The sequence below is a fragment of the Galleria mellonella genome, unplaced genomic scaffold (genome assembly GCF_026898425.1).
Source record: "Galleria mellonella isolate WM207_F2 unplaced genomic scaffold, CSIRO_AGI_GalMel_v1 utg173, whole genome shotgun sequence".
In the NCBI taxonomy this organism is placed as follows: Eukaryota; Metazoa; Arthropoda; class Insecta; order Lepidoptera; family Pyralidae; genus Galleria; species Galleria mellonella.
In genome coordinates, this window is record NW_026442016.1 from 7,689,852 (window position 1) to 7,712,392 (window position 22,541).

Below are 22,541 nucleotides of genomic sequence, written 5' to 3' on the forward strand. Positions count from 1 at the left end.
GTGACTACGCATTAAATGGTATTTCGTGTAAAATTAGATTGCAACTCACACGCCTATGCGAAGCCTTCTCTCACAAAGTTCTCAAAAGTCTGCCATGGATACTATCACATAAGATATAATTATTACAATTTCTTTTTTCTTTGTCATTTCCTATTCCTATCAGCAGTCGTTCTCTGATTCACACTTCTCATAGCCGCCTATATTATTATCATATATTTTTTTTATTTCTTTAGTCATCCCTCCCTTTTACGTTACATAAGGAAACTCAGTCTGCAAAATATAGAATTAGCTATTGAAATTTTGTTATCAATAACATTTTATTAAATAGAATAAACAATATTAATAAATTCTTCATAGAATCAAGCTACAGTAAATTAAGTTATATTATTTTTTTGTATTGTTTTATAATTATATCTGTCAATAATGTAAAGAGATTATTAAATTATTGTTTGCATTGTTAATATTTAAAATTAAAAAAATACTTCATTATTTCCACAAAACCAACATTTTATTAATTTTGACATCATAGGGGACACAATCGCGTTGATATTTTAACCACAGTATCTAAAGATCTTTATAAAAAGCTTTTATAATTATTCTCTGTTAACATGGCAAGGAAAAATAATACACCTCGTTTTAAGCTGGTGTTTTTATATCCATACAAAAATAACATCAATAAATAAATAATATAAAAGCACAATAATTACATATTGTATTAAATTTACAAGTTGAATTAATCCATAAAAAAGCGTCTATCAAAAAATAATACGTACAATATTTTTGGATGAAAATATAATAATTACTTATTGTAGAATAAATTTTAACTAAATCTATATTACTGAACATAATACCTAATACCTATTACTCTTTGATAGACAGATTTTCATTCAATATGAACTTTTAAATAATTAATATGCGTAAGTACATTTCATGCCAAGACATCTACATGTGTTAATTTGCAAATAAATTATATAGATACAAGAAATTAACTTAGTACTTATATTAACTTGTGCTTTATTCCTCGTCATCGAAATGAACGAGAAACATTGTATTATTCAGTTTTATAAACTAACCTTAATATGGCAATCATTATGGCATATTACTGTCGTCATACATTAGATAGTTAAAGCTTTCCGATAGGTAAGTACATACATTCATGTTGTAACTTTTGTTAGTAAGTACATAGGTTCTATACAAGCACTAATTACTAAATAGTTTATTATTACAAGTCAAAAGACTTGAGAGTCTCAATTAAAATTTCATTCTTGGGTAAGGGTTCAACTGTAATAAATTAATTCATATTACATTATTAATTATTCCTAAACGTTTATGCACTGTCTAGCGCATATATACATCACTCCACTAAATTCAAATTATAGGAACCCAAACTTCAGTTCAAGATCTAGTAATCGATCTTTAAGAGCCACCTTGAGTGATAAAATTCAAGCTCTAACTAACTCTTATTATTGATAATACATTTTGTAATACACCGTTAGTTGTTTTCATGAAGGTAGGAAAAAGCTTGGTAAGACATAAAATAAAAGTGGATCAAAATGCTTACCAGTCATTATAAAATAACAAAGGTATCTACAGATAAATGCGTTGTATTTCATAACAATTAAACGTCGTTTTCAGGATTCCAATGTTTGTGTCAATGTATAAATATATGTTGCCTAGCTTATAAATAACAATAAATAAAAATTTTAAGGCACATCTTTAGGATATCCAAGATCACAATTTCATATTTTTTTAAACAGTTGGAAATTAAAATAGTTATGGAATGTCTACTATATTTTGAAATGAGTCGTCAATTGGAGATTCTTCTTTTACTAGATTTGCTATTAGAAAAATAGTAATAATTATAACTATTTATACAGTTAGGTACTTAAAAAATATAAGCGCATACATTAAGTATTTCTGCATTGTGCAGAATAACAATACCGACACAATTTACAAATATTCATACCGTAATTATATAATATGCAAATTTTGCAAATATGCTCCTAAAACTACTTAATAAATAAATTCAAGTGAAGGTATATCGTTGTTGACATGAATAATAATAATTATATATTATATTGTCTACAAAGTCTGTCAATTTGTCACATTTTATTTACACTGGTTATATTTACAAAGTGTCCTAATTCGACACGTCCTGCGCGCGTTCAACGTTCCTCGTCACTATCAAATTTTTCACCATACACAGTTATCGTTTACTGATATTTATACGAAGATGGCAATATTAAGTCTCCAAAAGTATACAGCGCGCTAGCATACCAATGGACACCACGAGGTACCTCTTTGGTGCTGCTCCATCCTGCCATCCACCTTAGTGGAGCCATAGCCGCGTGAGCCAGCGAGTGACTCCTGACGAGCGCGTAACAGGATGCTAAAGCATCATCTACTATTATAGTCCCTGATTTAGTTAGGGGTGCGTAAACACCGTGTTTCGACGTTATTCGAGTATTGACCACTCTCGACGGTCTCATCACACTCCCCGGCCCTCTCGTTAAGAGGACATCGCCAATTTGCACGTTAGTTGCGAAGGATTCCCGCCACCCGTCAGCGGCTGCGAGGAGCAACAGGTGCGACGGCGTCGTCGATATTGTCACGCCATTTTCCGCAGTTATTTGTATAAACTGCCTCGTGGCGTTCGGGTCTCGATCGATGAATGTCAGAACCTGAAATGGAAAGAATGACTATGAAAATTTGGAATACCATTAATTTGGTATCATATAAGAATAAGGTTTTATTCTATATTGAATAAAGAAAATTTTAAAAATAATTTATTGAATTTAAAATAATTAATTTAAACTGACTTCAATTGTGGCAAAATTAGTTATTTTAATATTAAAACTTAACCACTTAACCGATTTTAATAAAATTTCTATGGGATCAGTCTGTAGGTAAGTATATCTTTTTAGATAAAAAAGAATTTTTAAATCAGTTTCTAACGAACTGCAACATACTATAAAAAAATACAACCGAATTGGGAATCTTCTTCTTTTGAGTTGATTGAAAATATAATTTTATACTTATATAAAAACCTAAATATGCGAAAATATTTTAAGACTTACTTATCTATTTAACTATAAAAAAATACAAATTTAAATCCTTGTATTTGACATTATTACAAATTTTAATCGAACACCCATTTTCAATTAACATTTTTATATAATATTACATCACTCTAGGGAGAATGTCTATAAAATATCATATGTATTATAAGTTATTACAAAGTAGAAATGTAAATAGATCTCTCTATTTTATTCCTATTTTCTAGTAAAATATATTACATAAGCATAAGGTAATATTAAAAGTATATTAATACATTCATATATTTCTAAAGAAATTCCTTTATGATCCTATATGACGTAAATAATCCAATATCGCAATAACAAAGTGTTATTTATACTCCATCTACGATGATTAGCTCCATGCTGACAAGTATTCATTTGATAGATTGCTATTGGCAGTAGTAAACAAATATATACATACTGACAGCTATTGAGTATTCGTTTATTTTGATAAATATATGTTTATTGGTGAAAATGATATTAATTCCTCCGAGTCTTTTTCATCCCCTGAATATTTGAGACAACGGTGAAAAGATAACACTAAATCACGCGTCATGATTATATATATTATATCTCTATGTGACAGAGCCTAGCTTTCAATTATTCGTGTACACCATTTAACACCTTTATAAATTGATTAAAAAAATAACCTATATGTATTGAAGGTATTTTATTACACGTTGAAGTATATTACATACACTGCAGAAGCACTTTACATACATTGATAACCTAATAGTTTATAAGCATAGTTTGGTAGTTTTGTTTTTGATTCTTGTTTTGTATGTAGTTTTTATCATTAATTCTTTTTGTAGTAAAAATCAACCTATTCTGTTTCATCTCTGTGAATGTTGAGTACAACTATAATTGGATTGCAAACTTATAATGCTATTGTTGTATTCTATTGTTAAAAGTTTTGTTTGTAATCTGTTGTTGTACCACAAAAATAAATAAATAAATAAAGTTAACTAAGTATTCTAATGATGTTACACAACGTTCTACATCTATGTCTATAGACAAATGAACACTACCTACCTATAAACACTCTTATGAGTAGATTAAGTACAGTTAATATGCTTACCTCTGAATATATAAGTTTGCCGTCATCATCAGCGGCTAAAACTCTATCGCCCTTCTGGATAGCAGAAATATCACGGGTTCCGTTAGTCGTGTACACTACGGATCCAGAAGGGAAACATCCAGCTCCAGTCCCAACGGAAGATTCTGGAATGAAAAATAAAAAATCATTGAAGATAATAAATTATTAAAATTTGATATAAGTAAAAAATGTCAAATGAAAGTAATTCGTATGTGCCGTGCCCAATACAAAACAAGACAACAGCAATAAAATAAAATCGAGAACATAAAATCGTGCAAGGGTCGATAGTAAATTAGCTCGGAGCAGTCATATCCCTTTAAGGAATAACGAGATTTCTCTACGCTCGTAATTAAAATCCGATAAGATACGAAACAAAAGAGAATCGCAGACGCTCGCTGTTGCCAGCCGAAGGTTATCGGCACGCCATGCGCCAAGTAGCTTCAGGTTCTGTTTTATACAGGTAGGTGCCTAAACCAGCGGATCCAAACGTGACATAGACGTGCCTTGCAAAACTCACAATAATCGTATTTTCAAAGAAAAGGCGATTATAAGCTCATAGACAAACTTTTTAAGGCGATAAACAAATTTGATCCGTTTTGTAAATTCTTTCAACGCATTGTTTGTAAAAATGGACACCAGAAACAAAGCATCAATCCCTGGTTTTCTGAACTTGTTTATTTAATATTTAATTGTATTTATTTTAATCCGTATCCAGCTTAAATTGTGGCTGTTTGTATTCTTCAGTCGATGCAAAAAAAGTGTGTATTTACGTGTGACTCAATGCTATTCGAAAGATATGCTTTGACCATTAACTATAAACGTGTACCTTCTGCCGCTACATTAGCGACTATGCGCATGTACAATAGACCAAGTAAGTATTAAGTGGCGAGAATGGAAAGTACACAGTATGCCGCACAAACCTTAAACTTTTATTTACAATTACTGTGAGTGGTGTAATTATACGCGTAAATAAACACGACTAAAGCATCTTTGCAGGGCGGCTGTAGATGCACGGCGGTATTGGCGTCGTTTGCACGAGCTCGTTAAATTTTGATTTGTTGTGTAACCGACCGATAAATACAGTCAATCCTCGATCACAAACTATTTACAATGAGATGGACCCCCGATCGCATTACACAATAACCACACAAATTAGATTTCGTTCAAAGTCAAGCGCGTATTGTCGACGTTTGTTTATTGTTGGGCGAGCATATCACACGCATTATTGAATAGGTGTCGGCCGCCTTTACGTGCGTTTTTTTTTTTTGCAGTTCATCTTTTATGTATGGTTTATATTGCAGGAAAAGTATTACTGTTCATATTTATGAAAGGTAGAGTATAAATTACGAACAAAAATAGTATATTTAAGTACTATTTTTGTTCGTAATTTATACTCTTGATTTTATTGTATTTTTAAATTAAGTACATGCTGGCAAGGCATCTGTCAATATTTATTCTCTTTTCCCTTTGGTCTAGTATTATTATATATGTATATATTTTTATACACACATTATATAATGGTACATTTATATAATGGTTATCGCGATACCTACTTGAGTTATTAGGTATAATAGTCGGTATACCTAATAGGCTATAAAAAGCTTTTCCCCAAACAAATTCATGAATAAATAAATTTATAGACTAATTCGTAACAAAATAAGCATAATATGAGAGATAATGGTAGTTTTCTGTACCCATAAAATTTAAGGACCGGATTACCTTTATTCATGTAAAATATTAAAATCCGCGATCCTACCTTCATAAGCCTTTAAATGGTTACGGGTACGACCTTAAAACCGGTCAAAGTACGATTTCACAGTGACGTAAGTAACGTTAGGCTGAAGATGCGACGATAAGCAGCGCGGGCGCTGCGGGATGCGAGGCGCGCGGGGGGCGGAGCGCCGGCGCAGCCGAGTGGCCGCGGAGACCCCGCCCCGCGAGGACCACCGGGAGAGCTAGGCGGCGCGGTGCCCCGCCGGCCTCCGCCGCCTCACCACTCACCACGCATCGCCACCACGACAAATGTACGCACGTGACACTATTCATAATTCATCTAAATAGATGATAGGTCTCATCGGGACACTTCTCACCGAAACACCCATTTTTAAACATGCAAAAGAATTGTTAACAGCAAGCTGCTAAGAGACTAGCTGCTATATCTCAAAACATCTATCTCGTCAATGATTAACTACTGTAGTTTCTTTTTATCAAGTAAGTAGACGCTTCCTTGAAAACATCCCTAGTTACAGAAACTATTTAGGTAATGTAGAAAAAAATCTATCTACTCATACTCCGAAATACGGTCGTTTTTTTTTCAATAAAGTTTCCGATCGTATCAGTGAAACTCAGATTTATATCGTATGGAATATCAATTAGCCGATGCGCGGTCATGCAAATGCCAAACCGCGCTGGCTATGATTCATGCGCCCGCGCCGATCGTCGTTATATGGGTACAATCCTTACAATGTTTTAAGAGAAATGAATACTTATTGCCCGTATCATTTTCTCTGATGGTTTATGACTGTATTGTCAATATATATCTGCTACTTGTCAGTACCCACTTATGTCCAAATTTTTATTAAATATTATAGACATCGACAAGACTAATTAATTACCTAGTATTTATTGTTACGAGTACCTATTAATTTTTCGATCAGAAACTAGTTTTTGATATTTATGTCAGTTCTAATAGAATTTTTATTTTATTTGGTAAAAATATGTATATCTTGCCTAAGTAGAGATCACAGTCTAAGCTATTTCCTCGTGAAGATGTCAACTATCTGATACAAGTCACGATTCGAGACAAAAACTTTATCTGTATCGTCACAGTAGTTTCATGCAAGAGCTAATGTCCTCTACCCTTATAGGTATGCGCATCTCTTGTTTCGTATATTTATATATAAACTTCTATTACCAATTTAAAGAAATTAAAATTATATATAAAATAGAAAAGACCTTTTAGCATTATTTAATTAGGTACACGTGGATGAAAAACAGAATAAATCAGTTTTGTCGAATCTACATTCAAATGCAAATAATATTAAATCATTTTACGATGTACACGAGGCGAGCAGTCTTTGTAGCGAATTTATAAGTACAAATAAGCGACGCTTTCTAATATAATATGTATTTATGTCTCGGATTATCATAAATCACTGTTCTTTGAAAGTTATGAATTTTAAATAATACAAATTACCATACTTAAGTACGCATTGTAAATAAGTACAGTAGATAGGTATAGATATAATTAGATATTTGCAAAATAATACAGGTTTCGTGACCCAAATTTTATTAATATAGTAAAATTGTAACTAAATGATGTCTGTACTTACATGGGAGGTATTTAAGAAAAATAAATATGCTGTCTGTCTGTATCTTTGTTCCAGTATCATGCAAAAACTATTACACTTTTCAGAGTTATATTTCTGTAGAGCTAACTTGTTTTATCTCAATGCGCCATCTATAAGTGGTCTAATTCATTAGTCTTTCTACGTCTAAGATCTATGCATACGCGTAGAGGTTATAAAGCTAATACGAAAAAAAAATTTTAAACAATAAGAGATAATTGTATTTCCATTATACAATTTATAAATAGATAGGCACTCATAGATACTATCTAAATATATTGACTTATACTATTATCAATTATATTATATTAATTATATTATAATTATATCACCCCTCTTATAGAGGAGGAGGTTTATGTTCATCAATGGTTCATATGATGACGATGATAATGATCGTGTAGTTATGGTCGAATCAGTCTGTATAGACTGTATAGACATACTAATATAAAGTGTGTGATCCAAAAAGAAAGCACAAAGTCATTGTAGGTAATCCTGTCAATTTGCTTGAAAATCTATTTGCCTATCACACATTATCTTATTCTGTCGTTACATAACTCGCTTAAAAACTTTTGTTTATGTAAAATATCTTATATCGAATCTTAATTAAAGAATATATTCATCTGTATTACCTATAGAATTGCCTATATGACAAAAAAATAATAATAATAATAGATATGTAGTTAATAAAATTACTGTATTTGGTGAACGAAAATAAAACAAATACGACTACAGGTATACCTATTATACAATTTAAATACAAGTATACAAGTTAAATCTCGCTGACTCATGTTTCAAATAAAATTATAGATTGCGATTTAAATTAATTTTAATTTCTTATGTTTTATTGCATTATACTCATATTATAATGTATAAGGACTTTTATAATACGAAAATTTTTACTTGTGACCTTTAAAAAAAAAACAATTAAACGGTGAAGTTGATTCAGAAATGTTTTCACATTTCTAAATAGAATATAAATTAGTGAAAAGCATTAAAATGGTATAAGAAATTAAATTTTTAAAATAACCGCATTGGGTCCATTTCTTAAATTTTATTCTCTAAATCTATATCCAGATTAACCTATCTTGAAAGAAAACCGTGTTTTAGAAAATGTAATTTATTTTAAACAATATCTCTCAAATTAATGATTTTTTGCACACTTGAATGTGTTGAAAACCATTAGTTATACCTAGAATAAGTCCAAATGACACCAAAATAAAACAATTAATTTATGTTATATCGGACAAATTTGCTTGCGAGCACAGTTAATTCAATCTAGTGGCACGTTGAGTAAGACTTTATTTACCATTAAATAATTCGTGTTAAGATTCGACAAACCACATTAGTAATGTGTACTGAACACGAAAGTTAAACAAATATAAATAAATCAAGAGCCAGTTAATGTTTAATCACTAAACAACACGATCAAGACGCATTGGGTGCGTGTGGAAACATTGCGCCGTCCAGCCGCAACCTTCCGGGATGTCGCGTCTCGAATGTCATGGGGGTTTCGCACGCAGCCTCCACCGAGGACAGCGCGCTTCACCGAACATCGCTCACTCGCGCTTCTATCCTTCAACATTCTTTACCGAATTCTTTCCCCTATAACCGGTACAGTGCGGATATTGCATGCTAAGTCTACACAGTGACCATAACGACATTAAATCTCTAATAAACGACTTTGACATCTACAATGTTTTATTATCGTCTTTCAATTTTAATTCTAATAAATAAATAAAATACAGTCTATATATAATCGTATATGTTCCACATTTATTTAAATAATTATTTATCATCATAATAGCTATTTTATATAATACCTATACTATATAAAAAATATATCCAAGGTATAATATATCTAACATGTAATTAAAATCCTTTTAGTCATTTAAACATTTGAGTATCGTCCCGGTATAGAATAGGCCACTCCTTCCTTTTTCGTGGGTGTCGTAAGAAGCGACTAAGGGAGGGCGACGAATAGGCAGCAGCGTGCCTCTTAAAACATCTCCAAAGCCTAATTGCGGTTGCCAACCGCCTGTCAAGCGTGACAACTATTGGAAAAATGCCCCAAGGGCTTATGTTCATCAGTGAGCAATTAAGGACTGATATGATGATATAATGATTAAGAAATTAATTATAACATTACTTGAATAATGATGGAATTCTTAAAATAATATATTTTCAGGTATACTTGTATTCATACATGAATCGTTCTTATATTTATATGAAAATTAATATACATAAAGATACATTATGATGTAGTTACCTACCTTAATGGTGCGAATTTACATGGGCATCTAAATTTGTAGTTAGGGAAAAACACAGATATTAGCTACAAAATCTTTTGTTCTAAGAAGCAAAGTTTAAACACCTGACATATACCAAACATACAAAAAAACAGTTTGATCTGTGTACCAAGACCATATTCGTAATATTTTATAGCGTTTCAACATGAACAAAGATTTTAAAAGCCACTACAAGTCGTGGGCACGGCCACTTATGAATTCGTTTTTTGGCACTTAATAAAATTTACTGTAGTTTTTATTGGCCATATGTAGTTACATGAGTAAGATTATTTGTTTGTCCTTCTATTGTGATGGGACTGTCCTGTCGTATCGAGTGTGACCTGCCCCGGTGACCGCGGTCACGCCCCATTAGCTGCATGCTTCATACGTGTAGAACTATCTTTATTGCTTAGCATTGTTTAGAACAAACAACGTTAAACATAAACTGAGACAATCATTCGCGTACGATTGTATTGATGCTATTCAATTAGCATACTCATACATATAACATGTTAACATTGTACATAGAATAAAATGCATTAATAATACAATTAACATGTCGCTAATAAAAATAAATAAGTCAATTTTACTTTAATACCTATGAAATTTTTTAACGTTTACCCCTTTTTCAATTATCACAATAGCGCGTTGATGTCTTTACAACGTTTATTTACTGTTCGTAAAATATGCTGGTCCTTATTATTACATATTATTATATTAATTATAATATATTATTTGTAATTAAAAATGCCGTCTGTTGACTTGAAGTATTGTATGTATTTGTTCTATTTCAATTGTTAATCAATTTTCTTTTTTATAAAAATCTACAATTGTCATTGTACGTAAAAAGGTAAATTTTGAACATTTACATAAAAAGAAAAATTTAAAAAAGTAAAAATAGGCACAGTGTTTTATTATATTAGGTACGTACAGAAAGAAATATATTCAAAGTTTTGTAATAAAATTCCACTTAATTCTTTAATCGAATTATCTACGACTTCTATAGGTAATAGATTATGTCACCTCTACACATCACTGTCTCATCAAATAAACATAATATTTGCGTCGAGTTGTGTGAACGACCAAATTTTTTTATATTATTTGTTCGTTAGCTAAAACCAGCTTCAGTATGACCTTTCTTAATATAAACTTATTGAAATTATTAATTCAATATTAATCTAAACTTGTATGATATAAAAAATAGAAACCATTTGCTTATTAATCAGGATTTTCTTAAAATTGCCTACAAACATGAAATTATAATATATCGTAAGGAGATTTCTCGAGATTCGATGCGAATAGAAGGAATCGAGTAGAAATTTACATGTAGAATTAAACTTTGAATAAATGTATAGAAAAAAATACTTAATTATTAATTAATTTAAAAAGATTTTTTTCTGCAAATCGAAAAATTAGATAAGCTTTCTCGAGAAAAATACACATAAATTAAACCAGTAGTTAGTAGGTACATTAAAATAAAGTGGAGTGACTTATTAGATATAATAATAAACAAATGCTTATCACAAAAAATGAATAATTCATACGTTTAAGATCATTATTAAGGTATGAATTTACCTACTTTATAGTAAGTAAATACAATATAATTCACAAATAAAATTTGACTATATCGGTTTCACATCTTCATCAATCCCATATAAACTTACCATATTACCTAACATATATAAAAGTATATTATAGGTACTAACGACTAATTTCTTATGGTTGTAAAAGTGTAAATTAAAATCTTAAATTGATTATAATGAAAAAATAGCACAGCTTAGATAAAAGAAACACTCGCCGACCAATGAGAATCAATTAATTGGATCCAACACAAAAACATCCGCTACAGTTTTATTGACGCTCGTATAGTCAGTGCGATACTTCAATTTAATATACGATCCAATATTATTAATAAGTATTGGTCACACTTGTTGTTCCTATCAGATATCGTTTGTTAGAGCGAGACATATGGAGTCACACTATCACCAACAAGAAATAGGTACATATATTTTTTGAAAACTATATAGGTTGTCAATATAATGCACTGATGAATATATTGAAATATCGTATTATACACAAATATTGTATAATACAAACTATCGAAGATCAGTGGATTATCGATGGAAAGACCTATGCTCAGTGCACAGATGTCTCTCTCATAAGAAAAAAATAAAATTTAGGCTATGCTAGTCAGGCCACTCAGTATGGGATTTTATTTCGAATTTATTTCTTATTGTACTTATATATTGTGCTTAGTACACTCTTAAGAAGTTCTAAGGATAACTAAACTTTATTACTGATAAAATCTATTCAAGTTAACGAAAATAAGATCTCGACTACTGGCATAGTCAGAATAAAAGTTTTTTGACTTTGAAGAAAAGTAATATTATTTAAAAAGGAATGAATTATTTTTATTGTTTTTTTTTATAGATAATAAAATCGAAACGAGCAGTGATTGAACTCGCACATCTTGTCGAGGCTCAATGCAATTATCAATGAGCTACTGTTTAGATTATAGTAGATATCATCTTTAAATATGTTTTCTTATTAATTTAATTTCTTTTTTAAATCAAGTTTAATCATAATGTAACTAACGATTGTACAAAAATACTAAAAATAAATAAATGGAATATAGATTTTTATTTAATTACAATATAATTATTTAAAGTAGCCCTTTGAAATTATAACTCTGAATTCAGTAAAGTTTTGGTTTACAAATTATAGAAATTTAGAATTTACGATTCACTTCATTCTTAACTGTGAAATTTCATTTCTAATATTGTTTTTAGGTGTGCATGTTTATTTATAATTTTCAATGCTATAAATAATATAATATATATAATATATATATATATATATATATATATATATATATATATATATATATATATATATATATATATATATATATATATATATATACCTAAGTACATATATGTATACTTATGTTTAATGTAAGGAGCCCTTTATTTTAAAGAATAGTCGAAAATATGAGTAAATCTTTACTCATTTACAAAATATTTACAAAGCTTTTTACTTTAAAAAAAAACTACTTTAATCTTGTATATATAGGATTAATGCCAGAATAATTCTATAATAACTAAAAAATCTTCAAAATATATTCAGAATATGCAAGACATTCTGTAATATTGAAAAAATAGTCAAAATGTAAACCTTTTTCTTTTCGAAATCGGTTGGGCATTAATTTTTTACTATTATACTCTTTTCTTTCTTTTTAACAAGTATCATCAGATGCACTCTGAAAAGACAGTTTAGCAAATTGCCGGCACAATTTCGTAAGTTGGGAGAGAGTGCGCGAGCGCAGGGAGTTCGTGCGTGCCCCGACCTTGACCGGCGCATGACCAACAAAGAGCCACGACCGCTACATACCTACACGAGAACATTAAATATTCATAAACTCCAAATTAATACCGTAGTGATCGTTGTACAAAACACCGGAATAAATGAATAAACATCGCGGTAAATTGACTGCGACCGATCGCGAGGTGACATTGCCGTCTCGAGTCCTTACAACAATGAGTGCTTCTGTTGATTTGATGCAAACATTCACAATAAGCCTAGATTTATATGATGACATTTGACTATCTTTAAAAGAAATAAGAATTATCAGTATTATAGTGTTCATGGAAAAATATGTGTGTACCTACTAATATATTAAGATCACACTTAAATGATATAATTTTTTTTTTATGAAATTTGCTTCAAAAGCTTGAACTATATATATATCCTTAACATGTAATACACTTTTTGTTCTATTTCACGTTCATATATAGAATGTTCTATTAGGATCATTGGTAGAATCCTTTTCTTATGAAGAAGACTCATGCCTAGCAATAAGATTTTAATGAGATGTTATGGTATAAAAGGTAAGTTATATAGGATATATTAATTAAATCCCTCGGGTTTATTCGCGTGAACTAGTACATTAAGTATACTACGTGATAGGTTACTATATAATCTATAGGTGTACCAAACTTAATTCAAATTGGTTTAGTAGTTTTGCCGTGAAAAAGTGACAAATATCCACCCTCATAAATAATATTTATAATATTAGTATAATGAAGAATAGTCTAAGAGTTTACAGCTATACTGTAATGTACTAATAAAAGTAACACTATGATGTAAAGTAAGTTATTAATTGAGGATAAAAATGGTTACAAAGAATTAAGAATAGATAATATTTATCCATAAATTATAGTATCTAAGTATCTATCTATCCATTTTTCATAGTGCATTTGTAATTTAAACTATTCCATAACAAAAAGTAACTACGAACAGAATACATCCTTTAAAAGGTATTCAACCTGACTAGCTCATACTATAAATTAAATTAATAAACATAGTCCATTAAAGATGTCAAGCCAACAACTTATGTTTATTAGTTGTAACAAAGTTTCGCTTTCATAAACCGTTTCTACTCTGAAGGCTCATCTGCAAAATTAATTGGAGCTATGCGAGCGCCCCGGAATGCCTCCATTATAATATCTAAAACACACACATACATATAAATACTCGCTTCTCTCATCGTTATGCTGTATACACATATACAGATATAAGTAGCCATTGAATCACCGGCGTAATTATAGAAGTGGGGGATTGGCTGCGATGCGGCCGTGTGCACAAGGGACAGAGGCAATAAAAGGCGTGGGTGAGACAAGGAGGGATGCTAACAAGAGGCTTGTTCGTCCGTTTGATCGACACCGCCGGGGCGCGGGCGCGGGAAGTTGTCTGAGATGCATTCTTCTCGTTAAAGTTCAACTATATATTTGGCCCATCCCGTAGACCACGTTGTACAGTTATGTACTCGTAAGGTGATAATAATCGCATGGGTATTTCATATTCCCAAATTTAACTGTTTTCAAATGGTCCTAAATATACTCTGTTTAATCTATAATACTGTTATTTTTTTAATAAAAAGGCTTATGTATCTAGCCAAGTAGATGCTTTTATAATCTACTGACCTAAAAGATGCCCTGTAAGTATTCTTGTCCTCTATTCTAGAAGTTAAGATAGAGATTTCGAGTAGTAATAGTAATGTTAAATGCAAAAACCAAACCATTAACAACAGATTAGTGCTTACTAATTTAGTTAGTATAGTTAAAAAATAGATCAATAAGTATTATTGAAGTAAGTGAAAAAATCTAAACATTGTTGTTCTAGAGAACCCAATAAGAAAAGTAGGTAAATAGATATTTTTCTTTTATATACCTACTTCGAAAAAGAGTACATTATTAACTGTGAATTGTGTTTATCTCGAATAAAATAGACAAGAATTTCAATACCAATATTTTAGCAAAATGCAATTTTGATGCTTAAAGCGTGGGTAATTTAACTTTTAAATTTTTGTTTAATCTAATGTACTGCCAACGCTACCATACAAAAGACTTAAACGCGCTAAGCACCATTTCCCACGACAAATTTAAATATGATTATAGTAATATGCAAATATGAATATATGTAAGCTTGTTGACGCAAAATAGCTTCACGCGTATTATCATACTGTAAGCACGGCATACAAGACTAGTTCTCGTTTAATACAGGCTGTTTATGGACACCTGTTTCTAAAGATATTCAGAAGGTTTATAAGTTCTCGGTTTTATAGATAAATTGAAGAGACCTGGATAATGTGTTATAATGATATATACATATACAAATATATAAATAATATACAAAATAAAAATATAGTTAAATATTTATCATAAAAATGTTTTTCATCATCATACAAAACAGACACGTTAACAACACTTCTTCTGTTCTCAGTCAACGCCGTGTTTTCACCTAAAAATACACTATGTATTATAAACGTAGGTATATTTTACTATCTACAAATAAAAAAACTTATAATACATATATAATGTTGATTGATTGTTAAGAGCTTATAACAAAAACTCCTACCAGAATAAATATGGGAAACACTACATATTTTATTTTAATCACAGGAGTAACATAAATGTAGGTACCTGTTTTGACTGAGCAGTGCACATAAGACCGGCCGTGATTGTAAACCCAGTCGAAGCCCGCTTGGCGAGCCAGCCATGCCAGCATGCCGAGCTTGCTCTTGTCTTTGTCGCTAGTGGTTACGTCTACTGCCCTGCCCTCATAGTGCAGCGAGTCCTCTCCGTGTGAGTCCTCTTCATCCCAGCCTTCGATGACTCGCAGCCGCACACCCGGCCATTGGTTCATTACGCTGATCGCAAGAGTATTCAGTTTCTCTTTGCATCTCTGAAAATTATATTAAATTTGTATTGTATTTTTGAGCATGAATTGTAATGAATATACAGTTAAAAAAAATATATAATTTTTTTTAATAAATTAAAAACCCTTTATCTAAATATTTGCATCGTGTTTCACGGTAACTATTTAAAATATAAATAGACTGTGCACTCCAAACGGTTCTTTAAGAAATAATATCAAAGCTTTAAAGATATTCTGAGCTTTTTGTTTGCACCTAGCAAGAGAAATACCAATAGATGTGCTAACAAATTGACAAACGCCGCCGCTCTGCGACTGGTCAGACAACACAGGATGTTGGGCATTTGTTATGAAGGAATAAATCAAATTAAAACACGCCGCATGAAGGGATCGACACAGTTTCGTTTGTGAATCGTCGCGGTGCAAATAAAGGGAATGTCAAAATATTTATAAAGAAACGTGGACAATGTGAAGCGCGCCGCGTGTCGGCTTTGTCGCACGATGTCAACTCACTCTATGCAGATTTCGTAGTGAAAAAATTTAAAGATTGACGTAACGAATCGAGGCGACCGGGCGCCCCGCTTGGGCGACGCGGCGATGTATTCACGCGACAGATACTTTGGAGCACCGTACATAATTATTTCTACGAACATTCCAACCACCTAATAAAGAGTTGCGAGAAATACATGTTTGTTTGTTCCTTCGGTGATTCCTGATTTTTTACGGTATCTCTTTACGAGATCCAATTTTCCTCTTCATACGCATTGTTAGCTCAACACTTATTGTGTTAGATTTCTCTTAGTCTACCATATATAATAGTAGATCTCGGTAACTTTATATTCTTCACATGTTAGCTAACATAAATGTATACGCATATCGCATTATTTTATTATAATTTTTTTAACAAAACTACATGAAGAATAAAAATACCGCATTACTATCTAACATTTAAAAAAATCCGTGCGAGTATTCATACACATACGTTGACTGGACTGCGATTCATTAGATATGAAACTGTAACTTAACGAACAAGCAGCAATACTTGGATGACTGTACTTTAATTTGAAACAAGAGATACGGTAGTGAAATTATAAATTACGACGGCAGGTACAGTACATCAAAACACCTTATTCAACAAGAGTGGCAATGCTTCATGCATGTATCGTAGTATCACAATATATTCCTTACCTGCGATAATAATAATTTGTTTATTTACTGTCAGTAGACAATGATTACTGCAGATATAATATTATCTGTGGTACTGTCTATGTCATTAGAAGGCCGTCAGTTTGTTTGCTATTCCAAACAAAATTGCCGAAAAGCTATCACTACCATAATAGTTTTAACTTGTTACACTAGCAGATTCATTAACTGAGAGTTGCACTCATTTCTAAAGTGATCGCATATAATTATTCTAATCCAGTAGGTACTAAAAAACGAGCATAAATACATAAGCATACGTAAATTCAACTATCTACATATATCTCCAGATTATTGCATTACTAATAACTACATAGTGCTTACATTGTACTTTATTTTTGTATAATTGACACAGTTGTATTCTGTATGAAGGAAGGCTTGATGTCCGAAATGCCGAAGTCAGGAAGCCCATGTTTGTTCCCCGCAGACGTCTCGGTCCGCACTAAAACAATCGAATGCTAAATGCAAGCTCAAACATTTCGTGCACTTAAACGTGGGAACACTTCGGCACCGCAATTAGGCACCTCGCACCCATCATAACACTGGGATTCTTGCTTTCGTAACAAGTTTTACAATATGTTTTCTTTAAATGTAAAGTACCTATTTGTATCCTACTATTGAACAAAAACTCACATACTCGTAATTTAATTAGATGATCCTATCAATTATTGGTTTATCAAATTTAAAAGGTAAATAAACTGCACAGAATTATTTTCGACTTGTAATTTAGAATGCAATCCAGTTTCAAGATCTTGAGTAGGTACTTAAATATTTTTTTTTACTGTAATAAATAAAAACTTCTAATAACTATATAAAATTATAATTTAAACTATTTTACCCGTATTTAAACAATCAGTATTACAATAATAGGAACATAAAAAAATCCTAACATGTATCATGTAGAGTTGAAGTCTAAAGTAGTATATTAAAATTTACTTATTATTTAGAAAAACCATGTAATTTGCTTGGGCATACCCGGATCCACTCGTTAATTTAGGTAAGATAACATGCAAAGATTTCCAATTTATACAATCGCGCTGAGTTTAAAAATAACAGAATACCTAGTAGTCTAAACAATCGGTGTAAGTCTGCGTAACAAATCTCTGTTAATAGTTGCGGGAGATATAATTATATGCACATTTCTGCGATACTACATTTCCATTTACATAGTTTGCTTTATCTTCGCGTGTTTCATTTTAGTTCTGGACATTTTGTATGTATAATATGTAAGTATTTACAAAAAAATATAAGGTAGTATATAAGTGTTTTTTTAATGGGTGAAAATGGATTGGTAATCCCGCCTACGCTATTGGTATACACCGACAAGGCACCAGTGGAAAATGACAGGTGAGAATGAATGCAGGTTAGTTGGCCCACCATGATGAATTCGACAAAAATTAAACATGTTGGTTTCCAGAAGGAACCGCTTGGAGGTCAACCTGAGAGGGGTATATTGCCAGTAATGGGGCTATTAGACCCCATTACTAACAATCCCTTCCCCCCCCCCCCAGTATATAAGTGTTTTAGTCAATTATCTAGTACCTATAGTACAAGTTCTGATTAGTTGCGAACTAGATGGCGTTGTACATGTTGTTATGTCCAGTAGTACTTTTTTTTACCACTTTTGCACAAACGCTGATAACTATTAAAAAGTGATAAACCTCGTCCAAATACGATGGCGATAATATGAACATGGAACACAACCATCATTGGAAACCTTAAAACGTTGCTACCCTTAAAAATATTATTCCTCTTTACCTTAGGATATATAGATAGATCATCGAGTCTTAAAAACGGGTCATCTTATTGTCAGATAATTATCAAATTAGCTAACTCGTTTTGTTTAATACACACAATGTATCTTGATGTATCTATATTTAATTATTTAATAAATAAAATTAGTTTTTGTACATTAAAAAGGTGCAGAATTAATAAGCAAAATAAATATAGAAGTTATAAAGGAATCGCCCATGACTATTTATCACGCACAATTGTATTAAAAAGTTAATCCGCTTTTCTCGAAGCATTTGTATGGACACACTCTATCTAAATAATCTAAACTCTTTACCTATCTTCTGTCTGAAATACAACTCAAGAAATTGTACCTTCTGGTTGAAAAAGAAAAAAGAGTGTAACCTACTCTCTATACCTGAACGAGGTACCAAAAATTTTAACACTATTAGTAGATAACAAAGGTCCCTGATGGTTATGAATGTAGGCAGGTATTTATATCATATTTATCTTTCCGTTTAATATGTACCTATTATAAAAGTGAAAGTAAGTTTGTTTAATTTGATTGTTACCTCATAGCGCCTTATCGGATAGATTGGGTAAAGTATGTAATAAAAATTAGCATCGACGTGGAGTTTGAGATGCATTCGCGTATTTAAGATTATTTTCCAGGGTGGGGGAGAGACTGGCCTCTTAAAAAGTCATATATATAAGCTTTGCTTTGCTTTGGAGAAGGACATTGGAACTTGTTTTAAAGTTCAGTTAATATACCGAACTACATTACAATGTAATATGTAATAATAATGTAAATACATAATTTATTTTCTTCACATTCAAAGATAACTTTAACTGCTTAGTTTAATATGACTCTATTGATAATTGTCTATTTAAAGTTCAACTCACGAGTGATCGGAGTAGAGTGACGCGACGGACCAGACGGGCTATTATAAATTCATTATGCATATTTTTAGTAAACAAGCTGTCGATCACAATGCTCGGGCGCAGCAGGACGCCCTGCCTCCGACACCTCGCCTTGTCCCAATGATGCCTACATATCCTAATATAAGCTCGGTATGCAACCGTATGTATCCAATTAACATCGTCCATTAAACGAGTTTTTATCACACGAACTCGATTTACGTAAAATCATTGTCGTGGATTATCAAATTACAGCACATCAAAAGCTTGTATAGATTAACAAAAAGTTAACAAGCGAATCGAATACCTAAGGTCAACTTTTGAAGCGAAACGCCGAGCTACCTGAACCGGTGGCGACCGCAGCACTTGCGGACGCATAATGAAGGCCGTCTGTCGGAATTGATGTAAAAATGAAATAAAAAGCTGAGGATCATCGCACTGAAACAGAGGGTACGGTAATGTGAGAATACAATGCCGCAGGGCGGATCGCTTCCACATGGAAGTTTCATGTTGTTATCTATTTGTAAGTTATTGTATTTAGATATATATCGTATGTCGTCTATAATGATATTAAATGGTTGATATTGAAATACATTAGACAAATGAGCGTTTCCATTTGCCGGCACCATTCGCCACCTCTGACAGGGCCGGTCGCGCCGTTAATTTATAACCGCCTCCCTCTGCGACCATAACAATATATTAGGATAATTAAATGGCTCTTTACATTCCTTAACACATCGTTTTTTGTACAAGGCCACTGGAGTCGAAAAGCACCGACCAATGCTGACTGGTTTTTGATGTTAAATTTTTTGTCTTTTTGTGGAAACCACAACAAATAGTTTAAGGGCAGTTTTTTGTAAAGGCGACCGTTCATTTCGTTCATGTGATCGGTTTCGGGATCCTATGTGCTAGAAAGTGTTATTTAAAAAAAGGAATGTTTGCGGAAACATGTCAAAACAATAATTACTTTCGATACTTCATCTTACATTCTATTGGAAGGCGATATCATGATTTCACAGTGGACATGTGGGTTAATTTTTTTCAACGCGCAAAAAAATTTTCTTTTTCAGTTTAAATAAATGTAAAAAAGTACCCGTACAGCATAATTTCTTCTTCTCAGCTAATATTTATAATACATAATTTCTTTTTATCAGCTAATATACAAGATAACAACGACATTAGGTAATTAATTACATAAAACAATTCAATAATAATAGTAATATGGTATTCTTCTTATTATTTTAAATTATTTCATCAAATAAAATATATAATTAAATAATTACGGTAACCATACCTGTATCTATTTAAAATGTTGAAACAAATGTCGTATATGTACAAAATAATACACATACATGTTTATGTCCTTTTTCCCACTTGCTTGTAAAAATATAATGACTTCCCTAAATCGTGGAATTGACTCAACCCCAGGTAATTTAGATTGCGAAGTATAATTTAAGTGGCCTTATTATAACCCATATACCGGTGTAACACCTTATTTTTATGGCAATGGAGATATTTTTTCGTATTGGTGAATGATAGTGCTGGGAGGAACCGGAGCGATTCGTCATAAGGTTGTTCATTCGGTGAATAGTTAAAAAACCGCAATGAGGTTGAATCATCCAATCGGCCATGTTGCTAAATTTCACATATATGCATAATAATAATAGATAATATGATATATCATTTTCTGCATTTACCTAACAATATTTTAAAATATGTGTAACATAATTATAATTATAGTGACGTAATATATCAAAATTACCTAATGAATAGTCCAACGTTTCCAATGAAAAAATATTTTTATTCGTACTGCTTATTTAATCATTTTCACGTAAGTACTTTTAGTACTAATTATGTATAACTAAAAGTGTTGTCTATAAAAGGCCACCGTTATAACCACAGTGTTGTCTCTCATTCAAAGTCTCCAGGTTAATACCGAACCAATATTTGTCTACAATAAGTCCTAGTGTCGAGCTAGCTGTCGAACACATCATAAATATGCATGCATCGTGAAGGTGCATCACCTGTGCTTGTGTGTGTTTAAAGCCCTTTAATGTTTGTCCACGAAAAATATCACCCTTTGTTGTCTTAATGCGGCTGTCGACAGTGCGCTGTCGCTACGCATTAGCTGCCCTCCACCGCATTCATTTACTTGTCCTATGCTCTTGTCTAATACAACTTGAAATATTCGACCGCTCGTGGTTAACTTTTAGTGAAAAGACTCGAGTGTGTCACAAAATATTCATTCAAATACGGATGTACTAACTACCTGGGTACCTATGTAAAAACAGTTTTACATGACTTAAATCATGTTATAAATATCTTACAAAACCTTTTATGGCCTTCCCTAAAGGAAGGAAGGTTACAAACAAGTATTTTTCCACATTGAACCCGTATTTGTGTTAAAATGTATGCTAACGAACACTATCTACAAGGCTTTTAAGGAGACGCGGGCGCCTTTCACTCGATAAAAAAATCTTTTGAAACAAGACACCGATATGCGGTGTTTGCCTGGGCCACAGACCTCTGTTAATGAAACGTTACACTTCATTCACTCAACTGGAGCAAGTATCTTATAATGGAGTTTACTTATGTACCTACCTATGTTAGAAAAGGAAGCAGAATAACAACACTTAAGTCAATATTGTTGGAATCGTTACACGTTGTAAACAGA

At 31.8% G+C, this 22,541-nt stretch overlaps 1 protein-coding gene across 1 annotated transcript in view; it reads right to left on the reverse strand.

The window, feature by feature from the left end:
* Positions 1 to 534: 534 nt before the first annotated feature.
* Positions 535 to 22,541, reverse strand: part of LOC113515605 (indian hedgehog protein) — a 56,148-nt gene continuing 34,141 nt past the window's right edge. The window contains exons 2-4 of the mRNA XM_031911328.2: positions 15,787 to 16,048; positions 4,156 to 4,298; positions 535 to 2,681 (exon numbers count right to left, since the gene is read on the reverse strand). Of these exons, the coding sequence (XP_031767188.1) occupies positions 2,214 to 2,681; positions 4,156 to 4,298; positions 15,787 to 16,048 (873 nt within the window). The 3' untranslated portion in view covers positions 535 to 2,213. The remainder of the gene's footprint in view (positions 2,682 to 4,155; positions 4,299 to 15,786; positions 16,049 to 22,541) is intronic.